The sequence below is a fragment of the Oncorhynchus clarkii genome, chromosome 6 (assembly GCF_045791955.1).
Source record: "Oncorhynchus clarkii lewisi isolate Uvic-CL-2024 chromosome 6, UVic_Ocla_1.0, whole genome shotgun sequence".
NCBI classification, from domain to species: domain Eukaryota; kingdom Metazoa; phylum Chordata; class Actinopteri; order Salmoniformes; family Salmonidae; genus Oncorhynchus; species Oncorhynchus clarkii.
Window position 1 is genome coordinate 3,991,785 of NC_092152.1, and position 18,752 is coordinate 4,010,536.

General features: G+C 43.8%; 1 protein-coding gene across 1 annotated transcript in view; it reads right to left on the reverse strand.

Annotated features, from left to right (window-relative positions):
- Nucleotides 1-1,653: 1,653 nt before the first annotated feature.
- The window catches only part of LOC139410560 (chondroitin sulfate proteoglycan 4-like), a 65,094-nt gene continuing 47,995 nt past the window's right edge, over nt 1,654-18,752 (reverse strand). The window contains exons 12-15 of the mRNA XM_071155849.1: nt 8,896-9,068; nt 5,812-5,995; nt 4,108-4,430; nt 1,654-3,892 (exon numbers count right to left, since the gene is read on the reverse strand). Coding sequence (XP_071011950.1) covers nt 2,141-3,892; nt 4,108-4,430; nt 5,812-5,995; nt 8,896-9,068 — 2,432 coding nt within the window. The 3' untranslated portion in view covers nt 1,654-2,140. The remainder of the gene's footprint in view (nt 3,893-4,107; nt 4,431-5,811; nt 5,996-8,895; nt 9,069-18,752) is intronic.

Sequence of the window (18,752 nt, forward strand, 5' to 3'; positions counted from 1 at the left end):
GCCCGGTTTCCTCAGGCTGAGATCAGTGGACAGAGGCCCGGTTTCCTCAGGCTGTGATCAGTGGACAGAGGCCCGGTTTCCTCAGGCTGAGATCAGTGGACAGAGGCCCGGTTTCCTCAGGCTGTGATCAGTGGACAGAGGCCCGGTTTCCTCAGGCTGAGATCAGCGGACAGAGGCCCGGTTTCCTCAGGCTGAGATCAGTGGACAGAGGCCCAGTTTCCTCAGGCTGAGATCAGTGGACAGAGGCCCAGTTTCCTCAGGCTGAGATCAGTGGACAGAGGCCCGGTTTCCTCAGGCTGAGATCAGCGGACAGAGGCCCAGTTTCCTCAGGCTGAGATCAGCGGACAGAGGCCCAGTTTCCTCAGGCTGAGATCAGCGGACAGAGGCCCGGTTTCCTCAGGCTGAGATCAGCAGACAGAGGCCCAGTTTCCTCAGGCTGAGATCAGCGGACAGAGGCCCGGTTTCCTCAGGCTGAGATCAGCGGACAGAGGCCCGGTTTCCTCAGGCTGAGATCAGCGGACAGAGGCCCGGTTTCCTCAGGCTGAGATCAGCGGACAGAGGCCCAGTTTCCAGAGGCCCAGTTTCCTCAGGCTGTGATCAGTGGGCAACGACCCAGTTTCCTCAGGCTGAGATCAGTGGGCAACGACCCAGTTTCCTCAGGCTGAGATGAGGTCACTCAAACTCACATTGAAAGTCAACGCGGCATCGTCAAAGAGACCTACGCCGACTCCATCATCAGTTAGCCGATATCATGGATCATAAAAATGAAAAGGGAGCCTATAAATGTAGAAAGAGCACATTCTACGTTGTCACCTGACTCATAACGTCCTATTTTGTGTGGCTAAAACCATGATTTGGTCAAACAGTAAAGTGCGTTATCCTCACGACTCCTGTAATGAAAGTGTCTTCCCTGCCGCTCTATCCTCGCTGGGGGCCTGCTACTGTGATGAGCGAGCCACTCTCCTATCGTTTTATTTAACTTTTATTTAACTAGGCAAGTCAGTTAAGAACACATTTTTATTTACAATGCCAGCCTACCGGGGAACCAACTCTCTAACCACTAGGCTACCTATCCCCTCATGCGCTCGAGAGAAAAACATGTTCTGATCATATGACATTTCTAAATGCAATTGCGGGATAACAAGTTTGGAAGCTTCGTCCCCTTGTTCATGTTGAGGAGAGGAGGGTCCCAGCTTTCTGTAGGTATAATTTGTATTTTTCAACTCTCAATATTCAGCTAAATAACAACTACTTTACAAGCGAGATCTTTTCTCTACGGCTTTGAGACATGGAGCAGAGAGGGAGTGAAGAGGTCTAAAGGTGTCATGGGCAGTAGCCTACAATTCCAAAGTTATTTTAGTACATTACATTTTCTCTTGGATGAATACATGGTTACTAGCAGTGAGTATCACAGGCGGCTGGTGGCGCCTTAATTAGGGAGGACGGCTCATAACGGCTGGAACGAAGTTAACGGAATGGAATCAAACACAGAGTTTCAGAGTGGTTGATACCATTTACTCCATTCCAGCCATTGTTATGAGCCATCCTCCCTAATGAAGGCGCCACCAGCCGCCTGTGATACTCACTGCTAGTTATGAGCCGCCCTTCCCTCGCCAGCCTTTTATAGTTCATGTGTTTTGAGTTTCTACTTCCTTTTTCTGTTCTCCTGCTGGGGGATTGGTATCGTTTAACCACGCTCACTGCTTGTAGGTCATCTTATATATTGACGCTTAGCTTGGGCTTTGAGCTAAAACCCCGAAAGTCAGAGCCTATATCGCCAAGACTTGCATTACTCCTTCTTTAATAAATGGTGGAACAACATTACTACGCGGGGGGGGGGGGGAGTGAGAAAGACAGAAGACACATTCGGTTCTAAGCTCCTCATTAGGTTGTTAAGTGGGAATAGTGGTTGTCATTCCCAGTACTAATTATGTTGCAAAGTGGAGATAGTGGTTGGAATTCCCAGTGCTGATTGTGCTTAGCTTCAGTATAAAATGCTTTGATTATATCACAAAACAAATAGTACAGTAGTGTCATGGTTTACAGTGTAACGATGAGTGGGGTTGGTGGGGATGGATGTTAGTGTACAGGGTAGACAGTCCACTTCCCCACCCTCCCCTAGATGGCAGCAGCTACAGAGTCATACCCAGTATTGGTTCTGCTGTAGAGTGGGGGGTGTGGTCCTAATGAGCTGGGCTGAACTCTCTGGATCTACACCGTTCCACGAGCAAAGTAGCAGTGATGTGGAGTTGCTAACTAAGCCCTGATTGGCTGAAGGAAGCAGCCTGTCCAGGGCAGGGCTGCTGGGGCTCAGTGGGGTCACCGTTACCGTGGGAACAGCCGCGCTCCTCTGCGACTGGCCGTTATAGGCCGGTGGGGTAGAGGGCGAGGGTGAGGGTGGCGGCTTCGAGGTGACAGGTTTCTGTTTCCTCTTCCTGTTGCGTCGCAGCAGGATAACCAGCACCACCAGGATGATGACCAATAAGAGCATGGCCAGGAGAGGTAGGATCACCAATATTAGGTTGGAAGACTTCTGTGGGTATGACTCTACTCGGACCGGTGTATTCACAAAGGAAATCTCATTGTCGTCTCCTTTACTCAGGGTGGGCTTGCCCAGAGTAGTATCTGTACCTGCCGAGTCGTTACGGTTGGTGTTCCCCCAGCGGTTGCGACCTTTGAACTTCTGGTGGGTCTTGCTGGGTCTCTGTGTGGAAAGGGGGGAGGTGGACAGGGAGGGTAGTGCCGTCCCAACACCGAACACTGTCGTTTGGTTCAGAGGCTGAGAGAAAGGACTGCTGGTGGTCAGGATGGGACTCATGGTGGTTAGAACTAGCGATGGATCATACGGAACGATAGTGAACCGGAACTCTCCCCTGGCAGGCGGGACGTTCTCCGCTTTCAGAATGAACACCAACGAGTCGTTCAGCTCCTGCACTCCAGTCATGTTAGCGTTGAGCTCGAAGCACAGCCTCTCCTGCTTCACATCCTGAAAGGAGAAAGACCCCAGTGGCTCGGTTTTCTTACCAGCTTTGGGTTTTCCTCTGACCAGTTTTCCATACTTTGGATGAGAGACGACCTCGAAGAAAGGGTCTCTGACGGATAGAGAAGCCAGCTCAGTTGCGTTGAGGAAACCAGTGTTGAGTTTGACCACGATGCCATTGGGTATTCTCACCCCTTTGCCAAACCTGACCAGGGGCTTAACTGTGATGTTGACAACCTGGTTTGTTAGGTTAGCTTCCGATGTAAACGCGGTGAACTCAAAGCTGTCCTGACCAGACGTGAGGGTCGTCATGTGATAAAACAAGCTACCCATCCTTAAGTCCTCCTGCTCAAACTGGTTGACCTCCTGGTCATCCAGCCGGAGGATCTTGCCGTACCGTGGCGCAGCGGTGATCCGGTAGTGAACCGTTGTGTTTTTTCCATTGGTCTCTGCCACCAGACTCTCCTGGGTTAAAACCACAGACGTCTGTCCCTGCTCCAGAGCCAGCCCAGTGTTGTTGACAAGGGAGATGGTGATCTCCGTCACCTCGAGGTTGAAGAGCTTATAGACCGGTTTGTGATGGCCATCGGAAACACTAAAATAAAACACCCCAGAAGCTCGGCTTCCATCATGAACAAAGTACACCATCCCACTGTTGATCTGAGCCTGAGTGAAGGACACCACAGACTCGTTAAGGCTTCCTCCCAGGGCCAGATAGCCGTTGTTGGGCTTGCTGACGACGGTATACTGGATGTCCTCTGAAGGGTTATCCAAGTCTTCCACATTGAGGTTCTCTGGCCCCAGGGCCACTGTGTCCCCCTGCACCACGCTCAGGCTAGGGGCTTTGGTCTTCAGAACGGGCGGTTGGTCGTTGACTGGGATCACCGTGATGTTGAACCACTCCTCCAGAACCTGGTTAGAGAAGAAGAATATTACTTTATTTTGTTGAATGGAATCTTGTCTTCTGCATTAAGAGTTTTGAAGCAGAACTTCCAATATCCTCAAATGGAGGCAATTCATTTTGCAACATAAACAATGTTTGAACAGATTTAAAAACAATAATAAACAGAAATAAACCGTTGGATAAAAGTGTGCAAAACACAAGGTAGGTTAGCAACATTAAGTACCTGGCTGTCTTCCAGAGGGCGCTGGGCCGGCTTACCCTTGGGGTTCAGCCAGGTGTCGAAGACAAAGTGGTCGTGGAGTGTCTCGGAGTCGTCGTGCCGGTATGTGATGCCATACTTGTTGAGGATGTACTGGGAGAAGTTGGGTTTCTCCACGGTGAGGTTCCTCTCTCCCACCACAATGACCCCGTGCTGGGGTAGAGACTTTACCTGGAACCAGATCTCGTGAGAGCTGCGCTGGGGTGTGGGAAGCTTGGACATAAGGTTAGACGCATCCAGCTTGGACTTGTCAATGACGATGTGGTCACCCTCGGTCACCACAGCACCTAGAATGCAACGAGAGAAAAGTCGGTATGGAGGACCGAAGCTGCCGTAATTCAGACCCGTTTCCACATTTTTACGTTACAGCCTTATTCTAAAATTGATTAAATAAAACAATTTCCTCAATCTACACACAATACTGCATAATGACAACGCAAAAAAAGTGTAGAAATTTTTTGCAAATGTATTAAAAAGAAGAAACAGATGTCTTTTTTACATAACTATTCAGACACTTTGGTATGAGACTCAAAATTGAGCTCAGGTCCCACAGTTGACAGTTCATGTCAGAGCAAAAACCAAGCCATGAGGTCGAAGAAACCAAAACATTTCTGCAGCATTGAAGGTCCCCAAGAACACAGTGGCGTCCATCATTCTTAAATGGAAGAAGTTTGTAACCACCAAGACTCTTTCTAGAGCTGGCCGCCCGGCCAAACTGAGCAATCGTGGGAGAAGGGCCTTGGTCAGGGAAGTGACCAAGAAATTCCGATGGTCACTCTGACAGAGCTCCAGAGTTCCTTTATGGAGATGGGAGAACCTTCCAGAAGGACAACCATCTCTGCAGCCCTTCACCAATCAGGCCTTTATCATAGAGTGGCTAGACGGAAGCTACTCCTCAGTAAAAGGCATGACAGCCCACTTGGAGTTTGCAAAAATGCAGGACAGCAACCCTAAGCACACAGCCAAGACAACGCAGGAGTGGCTTCGGGACAAGTCTTCGGGACAAGTCTCAGAATGTACCAGCCAGAGCCTGGACTTGAATATGATCAAACAGCTCTAGAGACAAGAAATTAGCTGTGCAGCGACGCTCCCCATCCAACCTGACAAGAGCTTGAGAGGATCTGCAGAGAAGAATGAGAGAAACTCCCCAAGTACAGGTGTACCAAGCTTGTAGCGTCATTAACAAGAAGACGCGATGCTGTAATCACTGCCAAAGGTGCTTCATCAAAGTACTGAGTAAAGGGCCTGAATACTTATATAAATGAGATATTTCAGTTTTTGTTTTTAATACATTTGCAAACATTTTCTAAAAACCTGTTTTTTTCTTTGTCATTATGGGGTATTGTGGGTAAATTAATGAGGGGAAAAAACTATTTAATCCATTTTAGAATAAGACTAATGTAACAGAATGTAAAAAAAAAAGTGTCTGAATACACTGTATGTGTGTAAACGTTCATCCATTTATTTATTTTTTACATTTATCTATTTGTGTGTGCATTTATTTATTAATTGAGCTCTAATTTTGGCAGCTTTGGTTCTCCATAACCTATGGGTTAAAAAATATATATGTTGCTAATATTTCATACCCCTTAATTGTATAAAAATCCTGGAAAATGAACATTGATGATGTACAACAACAAGACATTAATTGATTCACCAAAAGCCCACCTGTGTTAGCGAGGAGCAGAGTCTTGCGGTCGGGTCCAGCATTCTCGTAGGAGATGTCCATCCTGAAGGTCTCGTTCTCTAGGGAAGCTGGAGGTGAGGACACTGAGAAGGTCATTGAGTCCATAGCGGACCAGCCAACCGACGCCACAAGACTCTGGATGTACAGAATCTCCCGCTGGTCCACCTGAGACCAGAAATCAGTGAAGGCTTGTGTTACTATGAATCAGAAGGGCAAGCCCGGGAATTTCCCGACTTTTGTAACCCACATTTGGCCCCCATTTCAAAGTAACCAAAACAAAACTAAAGCGTTAACACAAAACACTGAACATCAGAACTTTAGTCATCAACGAACACTTCACACGAGTTGCTTCTTCCGCTGGAGAATATCTGTAGTTGTTATTCAGAATATAAACATATGTATTAATGCATGTCTATGTACTCAGCTGTAGAGAGTGTAACCTGAGGCCTTATCCAATCAAAAACACTGACCACGCTTCCCGCCAAGGCCAATCAACATTTTGTTTCGGTTTGAATTGGAATTTATTTAATATATTTAATATAATATATAATATAATATAATAATATATATTTAATTTATACATATATATATATATATAGTTTCCTTCTGTTTGTTTCTCACCGTAAATATTGTTTTACTGAACAAATTCATCACAATATACTTTTCCCAAACAGTGCATGAAGAGTCTTATTTTGTCTTCTTGTATAAACTACTGCGGCCACACAGTACCAGTCAAACGTTTGGACACACCTACTCATTCCAATGTTTTTCTTTATTTTTTATTACTATTTTTTACATTGTAGAACAATAGTGAAGACGTCAAAACTATGAATACATATGGAGTCATGTAGTAACCAAAAAAGTGTTAAACAAATCACAATATGTTTTCTATTTTAGATTCTTCAAAGTAGCTACCCTTTGTCTTGATAACAGCTTTGCACACTCTTGGCATTCTCTCAACCAGGTTCATGAGGTAGGCACCTGGAATGCATTTCAATTAGCAGGTGTGCCTTGTTAAAAGTTCATTTGTTGAATTTCTTTCCATCTTAATGTTCTTTCCTTCTTCGGTTGTGTTGTAACAAGGTAGGTATGGTATACAGAAGTTAGCCCTATTTGGTAAAAGACCAAGTCCATATTATGGCAAGACAGTCCATCATTACTTTAAGACATGAAGGTCAGTCAATCCGGAAAATTTCAAGACCTTTAAAAGTTTATTCAAGTGAAGTCGCAAAAACCATCAAGCGCCATGATGAAACTGTCTCTCATGAGGACCGACGCCGCATGAAAAGAAGACCCAGCGTTACCTCTGCTGCAGTTCATTAGAGTTACCAGCCTCACATGCTGACCACATCGCTCGTGTCGCACGAACGTTTGCACCCACAATGCTTGCGCTCATCTGCATAGCCAGGCGCTAAAATAGAAATAGGTTTGTTACGCTCAAAGCGCTGCAAGTCCCGCCTCTCCCATCTCCTCATTGGTCGTTAGGAGCATATACCCACGTGGGTGATTGAAAGATGAACTGAGGTCCACACTCCAGTCCAGTTGGTGGTGGTAATGCACCTTAAAGTTGGTTACCAACCGCCATATAAAGTCCAAAGAAGAAGAAGCCTGAAGGAGGAGAGATTACTAGAAACAAACTCGGTTTACCCTTTTATCTGAGGATTAATTGTTGGAGTAGAGGACCTTGTGCATTTCTGGTAAAATAACAACGTAAATGTTTATATCCCAGGACAATTAGCAACTGTCAAAATGCCATAAATGTTTAATGCTTTTCGACCTGTCCCCAAATTAATATAATTGGTTCAGAGTTTGTTTTGATATTTCAACCTTCGTGTCCTGATCGTGTCTGATGTGGGTGGGCAAAATCAACTTGTGCGCGATGGCACACGCGGATGGGCATGCGGTCTGGTCAGCATGTCAGAAATTGCAACCCAAATAAATGTTTCACAGAGTTCAAGTAACAAACACATCTCAACATCAACTGTTCAGAGGAAACTGTGTGAATTGCTGCAAAATAAACCACTACTAAAGGACACCAATAAGAAGAAGAGACTTGCTTGGGGCCAAGAAATACGAGCAATGGACATTAGACCGGTGGAAATCTGTCCTTTGGTTTGATGAGTCTAAACTTGAGATTTTTGGTCCCAACCGCCAGGTATTTGTGAGACACATAGTAGGTGAACGGATGATCTCTGCATGTGTGGTTCCGGTGTATTTCCCACCGTGAAGCATGGAGGAGGTGTGATGGTATGGAAGTGCTTTGCTGGTGACACTGTCAGTGATTTATTTAGAATTCAAGGCACACTTAACCAGCATGACTACCACAGCATTCTGCAGCGATAGACTATCCCATCTGGTTTGTGCTTAGTGGGACTATGATTTGTTTTTCAACACACCTCTAGAGCTGTGTAAGTGCTATTTGACCAAGAAGGAGAGTGATAGAGTGATAGAGTGTTGCATCAAATGACCTGGCCTCCATAATCATCCGACCTCAACCCAATTGAGATGGTTTGGGATGAGTTGGACCACAGAGTGAAAGAAAAGCAGCCAACAAGTTCTCAGCATATGTGGGAAGTCCTTCAAGACTGTTGAAAAGCATTCCAGGTGAAGCTGGTTGAGAGAAGGCCAAAAGTGTCCAAAGCTGTCATCAAGGCTAAGGGAGGCTACTTCGAAGAATCTAAAAGCAAAATTGTATTTTGATTTGTTTAACACTTTATTGACTACTACATGATTCCATATGTGTTAATTCATAGTTTTGATGTCTTCACTATTATTCTACAATGTAGAAAATAGTAAAAATAAAGAAAAACCCTTGAATGAGTAGGTGTGTCCAAACTTTTGACTGGTACTGTTTGTATCAAGTGTCCCAGAGTAGGAGCGCTGATCCAGGATCTGTCTATTTTATCATATTAATTGTGATCTAAAAGGCAAAACGTATCCTTTACTCCAACTCAGTTGTAGAAATATGGGCCCTGGTCTCCCCTGTCCAAATAATCAAATAATCTTATTCAATATGAACACTAATCCGAAATCAGCAGGTTCTGGTTGTTAGGTTCTGCTCTTACCATGGTCTGTGTGAAGGAAGAGACGTCAACAGTGAAATTATCGGCCAGCACTGTCACCAGTCTGCCTAGTTTTGGTCGACGAATCACGTTGAAGGTAATGGTGCGGTTGGATGTGTCGCTCTTGTCATTGGTCAACGCCTGCAGGTCCTCCTTGGTGATTGGTGTAGTAGAGCCTGTTTATGGTGAAACAACATCGGTAAATAAAATGCTCCAACATATGGACCCATTGAGGATGTAACCATGGCGCCGGAGAAGAAGGCTGACATTTTATTTATTCCCTAACGTTTTTTTTTTAATGATGTTTGTAAGTTTTTTACATTTTTTTTTAACTTATTTTGTACATAATGTTGCCGCTATCGTCTGTTATGACCGAAAATAACTGCTGGACACTTACTCACCACGGACAAGCAGAATCCTTTTTTCCCTTAAACGAGTCTGACGAGCCCGACGCGAATTATATACTGCTTTCTCAGGCCCAGATCCCCTGTGATTTGTTTGAAGATGGGGCCAGAGGGCGGGCTGTCATCTGAGAATTCGTAGGCGCTCGAATAAAAAACCATTCTGCTAGCAAACTTGCAATCTTTGGAGAATAAAATCGATGACCTACGCGGAAGATTAAACTTCCAACGGGACATTCAAAACTGTAACATCTTATGCTTCACAGAGACGTGGCTGAACGACGACACTATCAACCTACAGCTGGCTGGTTATACGATGTACCGCCAGGATAGAACAGCGGCGTCTGGTAAGACAAGGGGCTGCGGACTACGTATTTTTGTAAATAACAGCTGTTGCACGATATCTAAGGAAGTCTTGAGCTATTGCTCGCCTAAGGTAGAGTATCTCATGATAAGTTGTAGACCACACTATCTACCAAGAGAATTCAGCCAGAGGCGGAGCTCCTAGTAGCCGGGGACTTTAATGCAGGGAAAATTAAATCCGTTTTACCAAATTTCTATCAGCATGTTAAAAGTGCAACCAGAGGAAAAAAAACTCTGGACCACCTTTACTCCACACACAGAGATGCATACAAAGCTCTCCCTCACCCTCCATTTGGCAAATCTGACCATACAGTGCCTTGCGAAAGTATTCGGCCTCCTTGAACTTTGCGACCTTTTGCCACATTTCAGGCTTCAAACATAAAGATATAAAACTGTAGTTTTTTGTGAAGAATCAACAACAAGTGGGACACAATCATGAAGTGGAACGACATTTATTGGATATTTCAAACTTTTTTAACATATCAAAAGCTGAAAAATTGGGCGTGCAAAATTATTCAGCCCCTTTACTTTCAGTGCACTTTTATTACGGGTGAACCTCGCCATAATCTCAACACTTCAAAATCAAAAAACAAGGATCCAGTTTTTAAAAGGTGTGGTGGTATTGAGTGTCCTCATTTAAGTTATCCTCCGAAGGCTGTCTGACTCCAGGCTGTGCTGAACATATCGCTGTGCACCGCGTGATAAACAGACAGAGGGAAAACTCTTTTGATCTTTAAAAAAAAAAAAAACAGTGTGGTACAAGACGCCACAAACACATTTTGGAGCCTTGTGATATAAACAAGTCATATAACAGTCACCCTACTTACACCCTACACCCTACACCCTACTACACCCTACTACTGAGAGAAGTCTGACGAAACAGGATGAAACAGAGAGGAGTGAAGAGCAAACAGTCTGCCCCTCCTCCTCCTCCCTCCTTCTCCCCCGGTCCTCTCCAGGGACACTTCTTTCTAAATGGACGAAGAAGAGGAAGAGGAGGAGGTCTACATTTTTCTTCGTCGTTCATGTGCCGACAATTAAAATGTGCTCGTGTCCCTCAGTCTGACGTTTCCCTCGCTTAAGTATGTTTATAGTGTGTGGGTGGCCTCTTTCGATACAAGCAGTACACTGCAACAAGGAGAAATACATGACCACATCTAGATCAACACTATTGTCTGCTTTAGCTATAAATTTTTTTAAAAAGAACAGAGACGACAGGCTATTTCTGACCATGGTTTTTATACAGGAACTAAATGTAGACCACCTACAAGGATGGGACCTTTGAAAAGCACATCATGTTCTGCTTTAGTGCGTCATGAGGAGTTTCAATCACTGCACCTAGTTATACACACTTTGAAAATCAAAACTCCAATATGAATAAAATACGATCCCAATCAGTAGAACGTGAGTGGAGTCGGTAGCCGAGTGGAGTCGGCGGCGGCAGAGAGTGGAGTCGGTGGCAGAGTGGAGTCGGTGGCGGCAGAGAGTGGAGTCGGTGGCAGAGTGGAGTCGGTAACAGAGTGGAGTCGGTGGCAGAGTGGAGTCGGTAGCAGAGTGGAGTCGGCGGCGGCAGAGAGTGGAGTCGGTGGCAGAGTGGAGTCGGTAGCAGAGTGGAGTCGGTAACAGAGTGGAGTCGGTGGCAGAGTGGAGTCGGTGGCGGCAGAGAGTGGAGTCGGTGGCAGAGTGGAGTCGGTAACAGAGTGGAGTCGGTGGCAGAGTGGAGTCGGTAGCAGAGTGGAGTCGGCGGCGGCAGAGAGTGGAGTCGGTGGCAGAGTGGAGTCGGTAGCAGAGTGGAGTCGGTAACAGAGTGGAGTCGGTGGCAGAGTGGAGTCGGCGGCGGCAGAGAGTGGAGTCGGTGGCAGAGTGGAGTCGGTAGCAGAGTGGAGTCGGCGGCGGCAGAGAGTGGAGTCGGTGGCAGAGTGGAGTCGGTAGCAGAGTGGAGTCGGTAACAGAGTGGAGTCGGTAACAGAGTGGAGTCGGTGGCAGAGTGGAGTCGGCGGCGGCAGAGAGTGGAGTCGGTGGCAGAGTGGAGTCGGTAGCAGAGTGGAGTCGGTGGCAGAGTGGAGTCGGTGGCAGAGTGGAGTCGGTAGCAGAGTGGAGTCGGTAACAGAGTGGAGTCGGTAACAGAGTGGAGTCGGTGGCAGAGTGGAATCGGTAGCAGAGTGGAGTCGGCGGCGGCAGAGAGTGGAGTCGGTAGCAGAGTGGAGGTGGCGGCAGAGTGGAGTCGGTAACAGAGTGGAGTCGGTGGCAGAGTGGAGGTGGCGGCAGAGTGGAGTCGGCGGCGGCAGAGAGTGGAGTCGGTAGCAGAGTGGAGTCGGTGGCAGAGTGGAGTCGGTGGCAGAGTGGAGTCAGTAGCAGAGTGGAGTCGGTAGCAGAGTGGAGTCGGTAGCAGAGTGGAGTCGGTAGCAGAGTGGAGTCGGTAACAGAGTGGAGTCAGTAGCAGAGCGGAGTAGGTATATCGTGAGTGGAGTCAGTAGCAGAGCGGAGTAGGTATATCGTGAGTGGAGTCAGTAGCAGAGGAATCAGCGGCAGAGAGAGAGAGTCGTCGGCAACAGAGTGGAGTCGGCAGCAGAGTGGAGTCGGCAGCAGAGTGGAGTCGGCAGCAGAGTAGAGTCGGTAACAGAGTGGAGTCGGTAGCAGAGTGGAGTCAGTAGCAGAGTGGAGTCGGCAGCAGAGTGGAGTCGGCAGCAGAGTGGAGTCGGCAGCAGAGTAGCCAACGTGTGTGTTGATGGAAAGCTTTAGAATATATCATAAAGCTAGAAAAATGAGAAGCTTCATAGAGGTTGAGAAACGTTATCAGCTGTGTAAACAGTAGCGGAGGCACAAACAGACACAGACCCTTAAAGCTGCAATTCGCAGATGCTGCATCCATTTCTGGACGTAGTGACATTTACTCGTTAGTTTTTACAATGTCTCTTATAAAAGCCCCCTGGGCTTAGTTCAAGTGTCCGACCCCACCACAACCCAAAATACTGAGCTTGTTTTACTCCAATGTTTGTAAACATTGGAAATGTAAGCAAACACTCTATAGCCTCAAATAGACGTTAAAAGTCCCCTGTTTTGGGGGATTTCTGGACCGGTTCTGGAGCGGGATTTCTGGACCGGTTCCAGACTGATTTTGGTGTAAAAAAAAAAATAAAAAAGGCGGTCTGTAAATGTCATAGTGTCTAGTGTCTTATTGTGCGAGAAAGACCCATGTCGTTGCTCTCCCAGCAGGGCTGACTTGAAGTTTCAGACCCTACATTTGCATAGGGAGTGACGTGTCGCATTTTTCCGGCCTATCCAGACAAAGGAACAATTTCCTGCGTCTGTCAAACTCACAGCTGTGCTTAAAAAACGGGAGAATCTAGCAGATGCAACAATACTTGTTTTTCGAGCTCTCCAACATAAAAAAAAAAAACACAAAATAATTTAATAGAATTTAAATAAAAAAACACTTTCTCTTGGTCACAGATGGACAAAAATCACAAAAAAAATGAAAGCTTCTGGCCGGCGCCAGAACAAATCAGTTGGACGGGCATTTGATATCAACAGCAGGAAGTTGTTCTTAATGTTTTGTACACTGATCACACAGAGGTCTGTGACATGGTCTATAAAACCTCTGACTGTCCTGTATGAGGCAAACCTTCATGAGTCAACCGTGACTCTCCTCTCTCGCTCACACCCAGGTCAGCAAATCTGGGCTAATTAGTCTGCAAATTGTTTTCTTTTGTAATTAAGAAAGTCTTTCAACTGTAGTGTTCGGTGTTCAAATACTGACATTGATGGGTGTGGGGGGGGGGGGGGTAGATTTATTTTGTCAATATTACTGTCAAATTAAGGAACTAAAACATTGACATTCAATATAAAAAGGGGAAATAAAAAGAAGGAAGATTAATAACAACAGGACAAAGAATACTAGTTCCTGTTGATTTTTTTTTTTTAACACAGAGACAGAAACCTAAATATATTGACTGTCTTTAATCAAACTCAAGAATAAGCTTTCAAACTGTAAACCAGTGCCTGAAACCTGGTTCAGGTTATCAGTCAACCTACCAGGGTATTTTTACAAACAGCACAGGAATTAAATCATTAACATCTTCAATAAAAAAAATCTAAAACTGAAATCTGCACTAAAGCACAATACAAATCCATCATAATATAGTAGACAGAGACACAGAGAGAGAGACAGAGAGACAGAGAGAGAGACAGAGAGAGAGAGAGAGACAGAGACAGACAGAGAGACAGAGAGAGAGACAGAGAGAGAGAGAGACAGAGAGAGACAGAGACACAGAGAGGGAGAGACAGAGAGAGAGAGAGAGAGAGAGAGAGAGACAGAGAGACAGAGAGACAGAGAGAAGCAGAGAGGCAGAGAGGCAGAGAGACAAAGAGAGACAGAAACACAGAGAGAGGCAGAGAGGCAGAGAGACAGAGAGACAGAGCGAGAGGAAGACAGAGCGAGAGAAAGACAGAGCGAGAGAAAGACAGAGCGAGACAGATGTTGGGTTCAGTTTCTTTTCAGAACAGTTATAGAACGCAATGACGGAACTGTGGATTTATACGTGTCAGGATCGTACACAGGTGCTACCGACCATCTTTTGTATTTAGACATACATGAGACTCTTAAGTGAAACTACGGATAAAAATCGCTATATTGGTCAATGGTAGATTTCCCGTTTGAAACCTGACCAGTCACAGACCAGCATTTGACCAGAATGAGGAAGTTCAACATATACACACTCTAAAAATATATACAGTGCCTTGCGAAAGTATTCGGCCGCCTTGAACTTTGCGACCTTTTGCCACATTTCAGGCTTCAAACATAAAGATATAAAACTGTATTTTTTTGTGAAGAATCAACAACAAGTGGGACACAATCATGAAGTGGAACGACATTTATTGGATATTTCAAACTATTTTAACAAATCAAAAACTGAAAAATTGGGCGTGCAAAATTATTCAGCCCATTTACTTTCAGTGCAGCAAACTCTCTCCAGAAGTTCAGTGAGGATCTCTGAATGATCCAATGTTGACCTAAATGTCTAATGATGATAAATACAATCCACCTGTGTGTAATCAAGTCTCCGTATAAATGCACCTGCACTGTGATAGTCTCAGAGGTCCGTTAAAAGCGCAGAGAGCATCATGAAGAACAAGGAACACACCAGGCAGGTTCGAGATACTGTTGTGAAGAAGTTTAAAGCCGGATTTGGATACAAAAAGATTTCCCAGGCTTTAAACATCCCAAGGAGCACTGTGCAAGCGATAATATTGAAATGGAAGGAGTATCAGAACACTGCAAATCTACCAAGACCTGGCCGTCCCTCTAAACTTTCAGCTCATACAAGGAGAAGACTGATCAGAGATGCAGCCAAGAGGCCCATGATCACTCTGGATGAACTGCAGAGATCTACAGCTGAGGTGGGAGACTCTGTCCATAGGACAACAATGAGTGGTATATTGCACAAATCTGGCCTTTATGGAAGAGTGGCAAGAAGAAAGCCATTTCTTAAAGATATCCATAAAAAGTGTTGTTTAAAGTTTGCCACATGTCACCTGGGAGACACACCAAACATGTGGAAGAAGGTGCTCTGGTCAGATGAAACCAAAATTGAACTTTTTGGCAACAATGCAAAACGTTATGTTTGGCGTAAAAGCAACACAGCTGAACACACCATCCCCACTGTCAAACATGGTGGTGGCAGCATCATGGTTTGGGCCTGCTTTTCTTCAGCAGGGACAGGGAAGATGGTTAAAATTGATGGGAAGATGGATGGAGCCAAATACAGGACCATTCTGGAAGAAAACCTGATGGAGTCTGCAAAAGACCTGAGACTGGGACGGAGATTTGTCTTCCAACAAGACAATGATCCAAAACATAAAGCAAAATCTACAATGGAATGGTTCAAAAATAAACATATCCAGGTGTTAGAATGACCAAGTCAAAGTCCAGACCTGAATCCAATCGAGAATCTGTGGAAAGAACTGAAAACTGCTGTTCACAAATGCTCTCCATCCAACCTCACTGAGCTCGAGCTGTTTTGCAAGGAGGAATGGGAAAAAATGTCAGTCTCTCGATGTGCAAAACTGATAGAGACATACCCCAAGCGACTTACAGCTGTAATCACAGCAAAAGGTGGCACTACAAAGTATTAACTTAAAGGGGGCTGAATAATTTTGCACGCCCAATTTTTCAGTTTTTGATTTGTTAAAAAAGTTTGAAATATCCAATAAATGTCGTTCCACTTCATGATTGTGTCCCACTTGTTGTTGATTCTTCACAAAAAAATACTGTTTTATATCTTCATGTTTGAAGCCTGAAATGTGGCAAAAGGTCGCAAAGTTCAAGGGGGCCGAATACTTTCGCAAGGCACTGTATATGAATAAATATATATCTGATTCATCTATTTAGTCATTGCACCAGTTGCGTTTGTTGCCGTTTAAGACGAAGGAGGATGATTTTTGTATTACATTATTTATTATATCATTACTTATTTTCTATTACAGCATATTATACAACTGTCATTCACATTGCCTTCACCCAGCTCAACGTAACATCGATATATTTAGGCTATTACATGATACTCTCATGATACTCTTTCCCTTGTACCCGTCACAAGGTTGCTACAACCTACAGCCCATGAATGAACGATCCAGGTGAAAGACTGTGCCAATAGCGCGTTGTACACTGTTGCCTGCATCTAGCTGCTCTGGGAGTGTAATCATTAGTCCAACAGTCGCAAACAGGAGTTTCTTTTGGACAAAGGTGTTCAGCTCAGCTGCATTCGATGCTAGCTAAGTAAGTGGGGGAAAAAATATGTACTACGAAACATAGCTTGCTCTCTCTCTCTCTCTCTCTGTCTCTCTCTGTGTCTCTCTCTCTCTCTCTCTCTCTCTCTCTCTCTCTCTCTCTCTTGCCCTTCATTTTGGAAGAAATTAATTTGTTGAAAACTACTGTCTTTCTCTCTCTCTGAGTCAACTATTCACCACATGTTATGCACTGTAGCTGTAGCTTATGCTTTCAGTACTAGATTCATTCTCTGATCCTTTCATTGGCATGTCAGTTTATGCTGCAACGAGCTCTGATAGGAACTCCCTTCCATCTCATATTTCTCAAATAAACAGTAAACCTGGTTTCAAAAAACCGATAAAGCAACACCTCACAGCACCTCTCCCCTATTGGACCAAGATAGTTTGTATGTACTGTATGTGCCTTTAAAAAATGTATGTAGTTCTGTCCTTGAGCTGTTCTTGTCTATTGATGTTCTGTCTATTGATGTTCTGTATAATGTAATTCTGTATTATGTCATTCTGTATTATATCATTCTGTATTATGGTTCATGTTCTGTGTGGACCCCAGGAAGAGAAGCTGCTGCTTTTGCAACAGCTAACGGGGATCCTAATAAAATACCAAATAGGCTGGAGGACGTTCTCTGGAAGCTGTCATAATTACTGTGTAAGTCTATGGAAGAGGGTGAGAACCATGAGCCTCCTAGGTTTTGTATTGAAGTCAGTGTACCCAGAGGAGGATGGAAGCTAGCTGTCCTCCGGCTACAGAGTGATGTTGAGGCTACTGTATACCTTCATTGCAAAACAGTGCGTTTTAAACAATTATTTGGTGAAATGAATAAATTTAGTATAGTTTATCTAAACTTTTTTTAATGTTTCACTTTTTATGAAATTCACTGAGGAAGATCCTCCCTTTTCCTCCTCCGAGGAGCCTCCACTGCCTTTCACATCTCTACCAGTGCATATGGGGGTAGAGGCTAGGAGTCCATTTGTGATTGGCAGTGGTGGAAAAAGTACCCAATTGTCATACTTGAGAAAAAGTAAAGATACCCTTAATAGAAAATGACTCAAGTAAAAGTGGAAGTCACCCAGTAAAATACTACTTGAGTAAAAGTATACAAGTATTTGGTTTTAAATATAGTTAAGCATCAAAAGTAAAACGTAACTGCTAAAATATATTTAGGTATCAAAAGTACAAGTATGAATCATTTCAAATTCCTTAAATTGAGAAAAATAGACGGCACAATTGTCTTGTTTTTCTTTTTTTAAATGTATGGATAGCCAGGGGCACAATCCAACACTCGGACATCATTTTCAAATGAATTATTTGTGTTTGTCCGTCAGATCAGAGGCAGCAGGGATGACCAGGGATGTCATCTTGATAAGTGTTGTACATTGGACCATTTCCTGTCCTGCTAAGCATTAAAATTGTAACAAATACTTTTGGGTGTCAGGGAAAAATGTATGGAGTAAAAAATACATAATTTTCTTTAGGAATGTTGTGAAGTAAAAGTTATCAAAAAAATAAATAGTGAAGTACAGATACACACAAAAAAACGACTTAAGTAAAAAATACTTTAAAGTACAACTTAAGTACTTTACACCACTGGCGATTGAGGAAATATAGTAGGCCTATCTATCTATCTATCTATCTATCTATCTATCTACTATCTATCTATCTATCTATCTATCTACTGATCTATCTATCTATCTATCTGTCTATCTATCTATCTATCTATCTATCTATCTATCTGTCTATCTATCTATCTATCTATCTATCTATCTATCTATCTATCTATCTATCTACTGATCTATCTATCTATCTATCTACTGATCTATCTATCTACTGATCTATCTATCTATCTATCTATCTATCTATCTATCTATCTATCTATCTATCTGTCTGTCTGTCTGTCTGTCTATCTATCTATCTATCTATCTATCTATCTATCTATCTATCTATCTATCTATCTATCTATCTATCTATCTATCTATCTATCTATCTATCTATCTATCTATCTATCTATCTATCTATCTATCTATCTATCTATCTATCTGTCTGTCTGTCTATCTATCTATCTATCTATCTATCTATCTATCTATCTATCTATCTATCTATCTATCTATCTATCTATCTATCTATCTATCTATCTATCTATCTATCTATCTATCTATCTATCTATCTATCTATCTATCTATCTATCTATCTATCTATCTATCTATCTATCTACTGATCTATCTATCTATCTATCTATCTATCTATCTATCTATCTATCTATCTATCTATCTATCTATCTATCTATCTATCTATCTATCTATCTATCTATC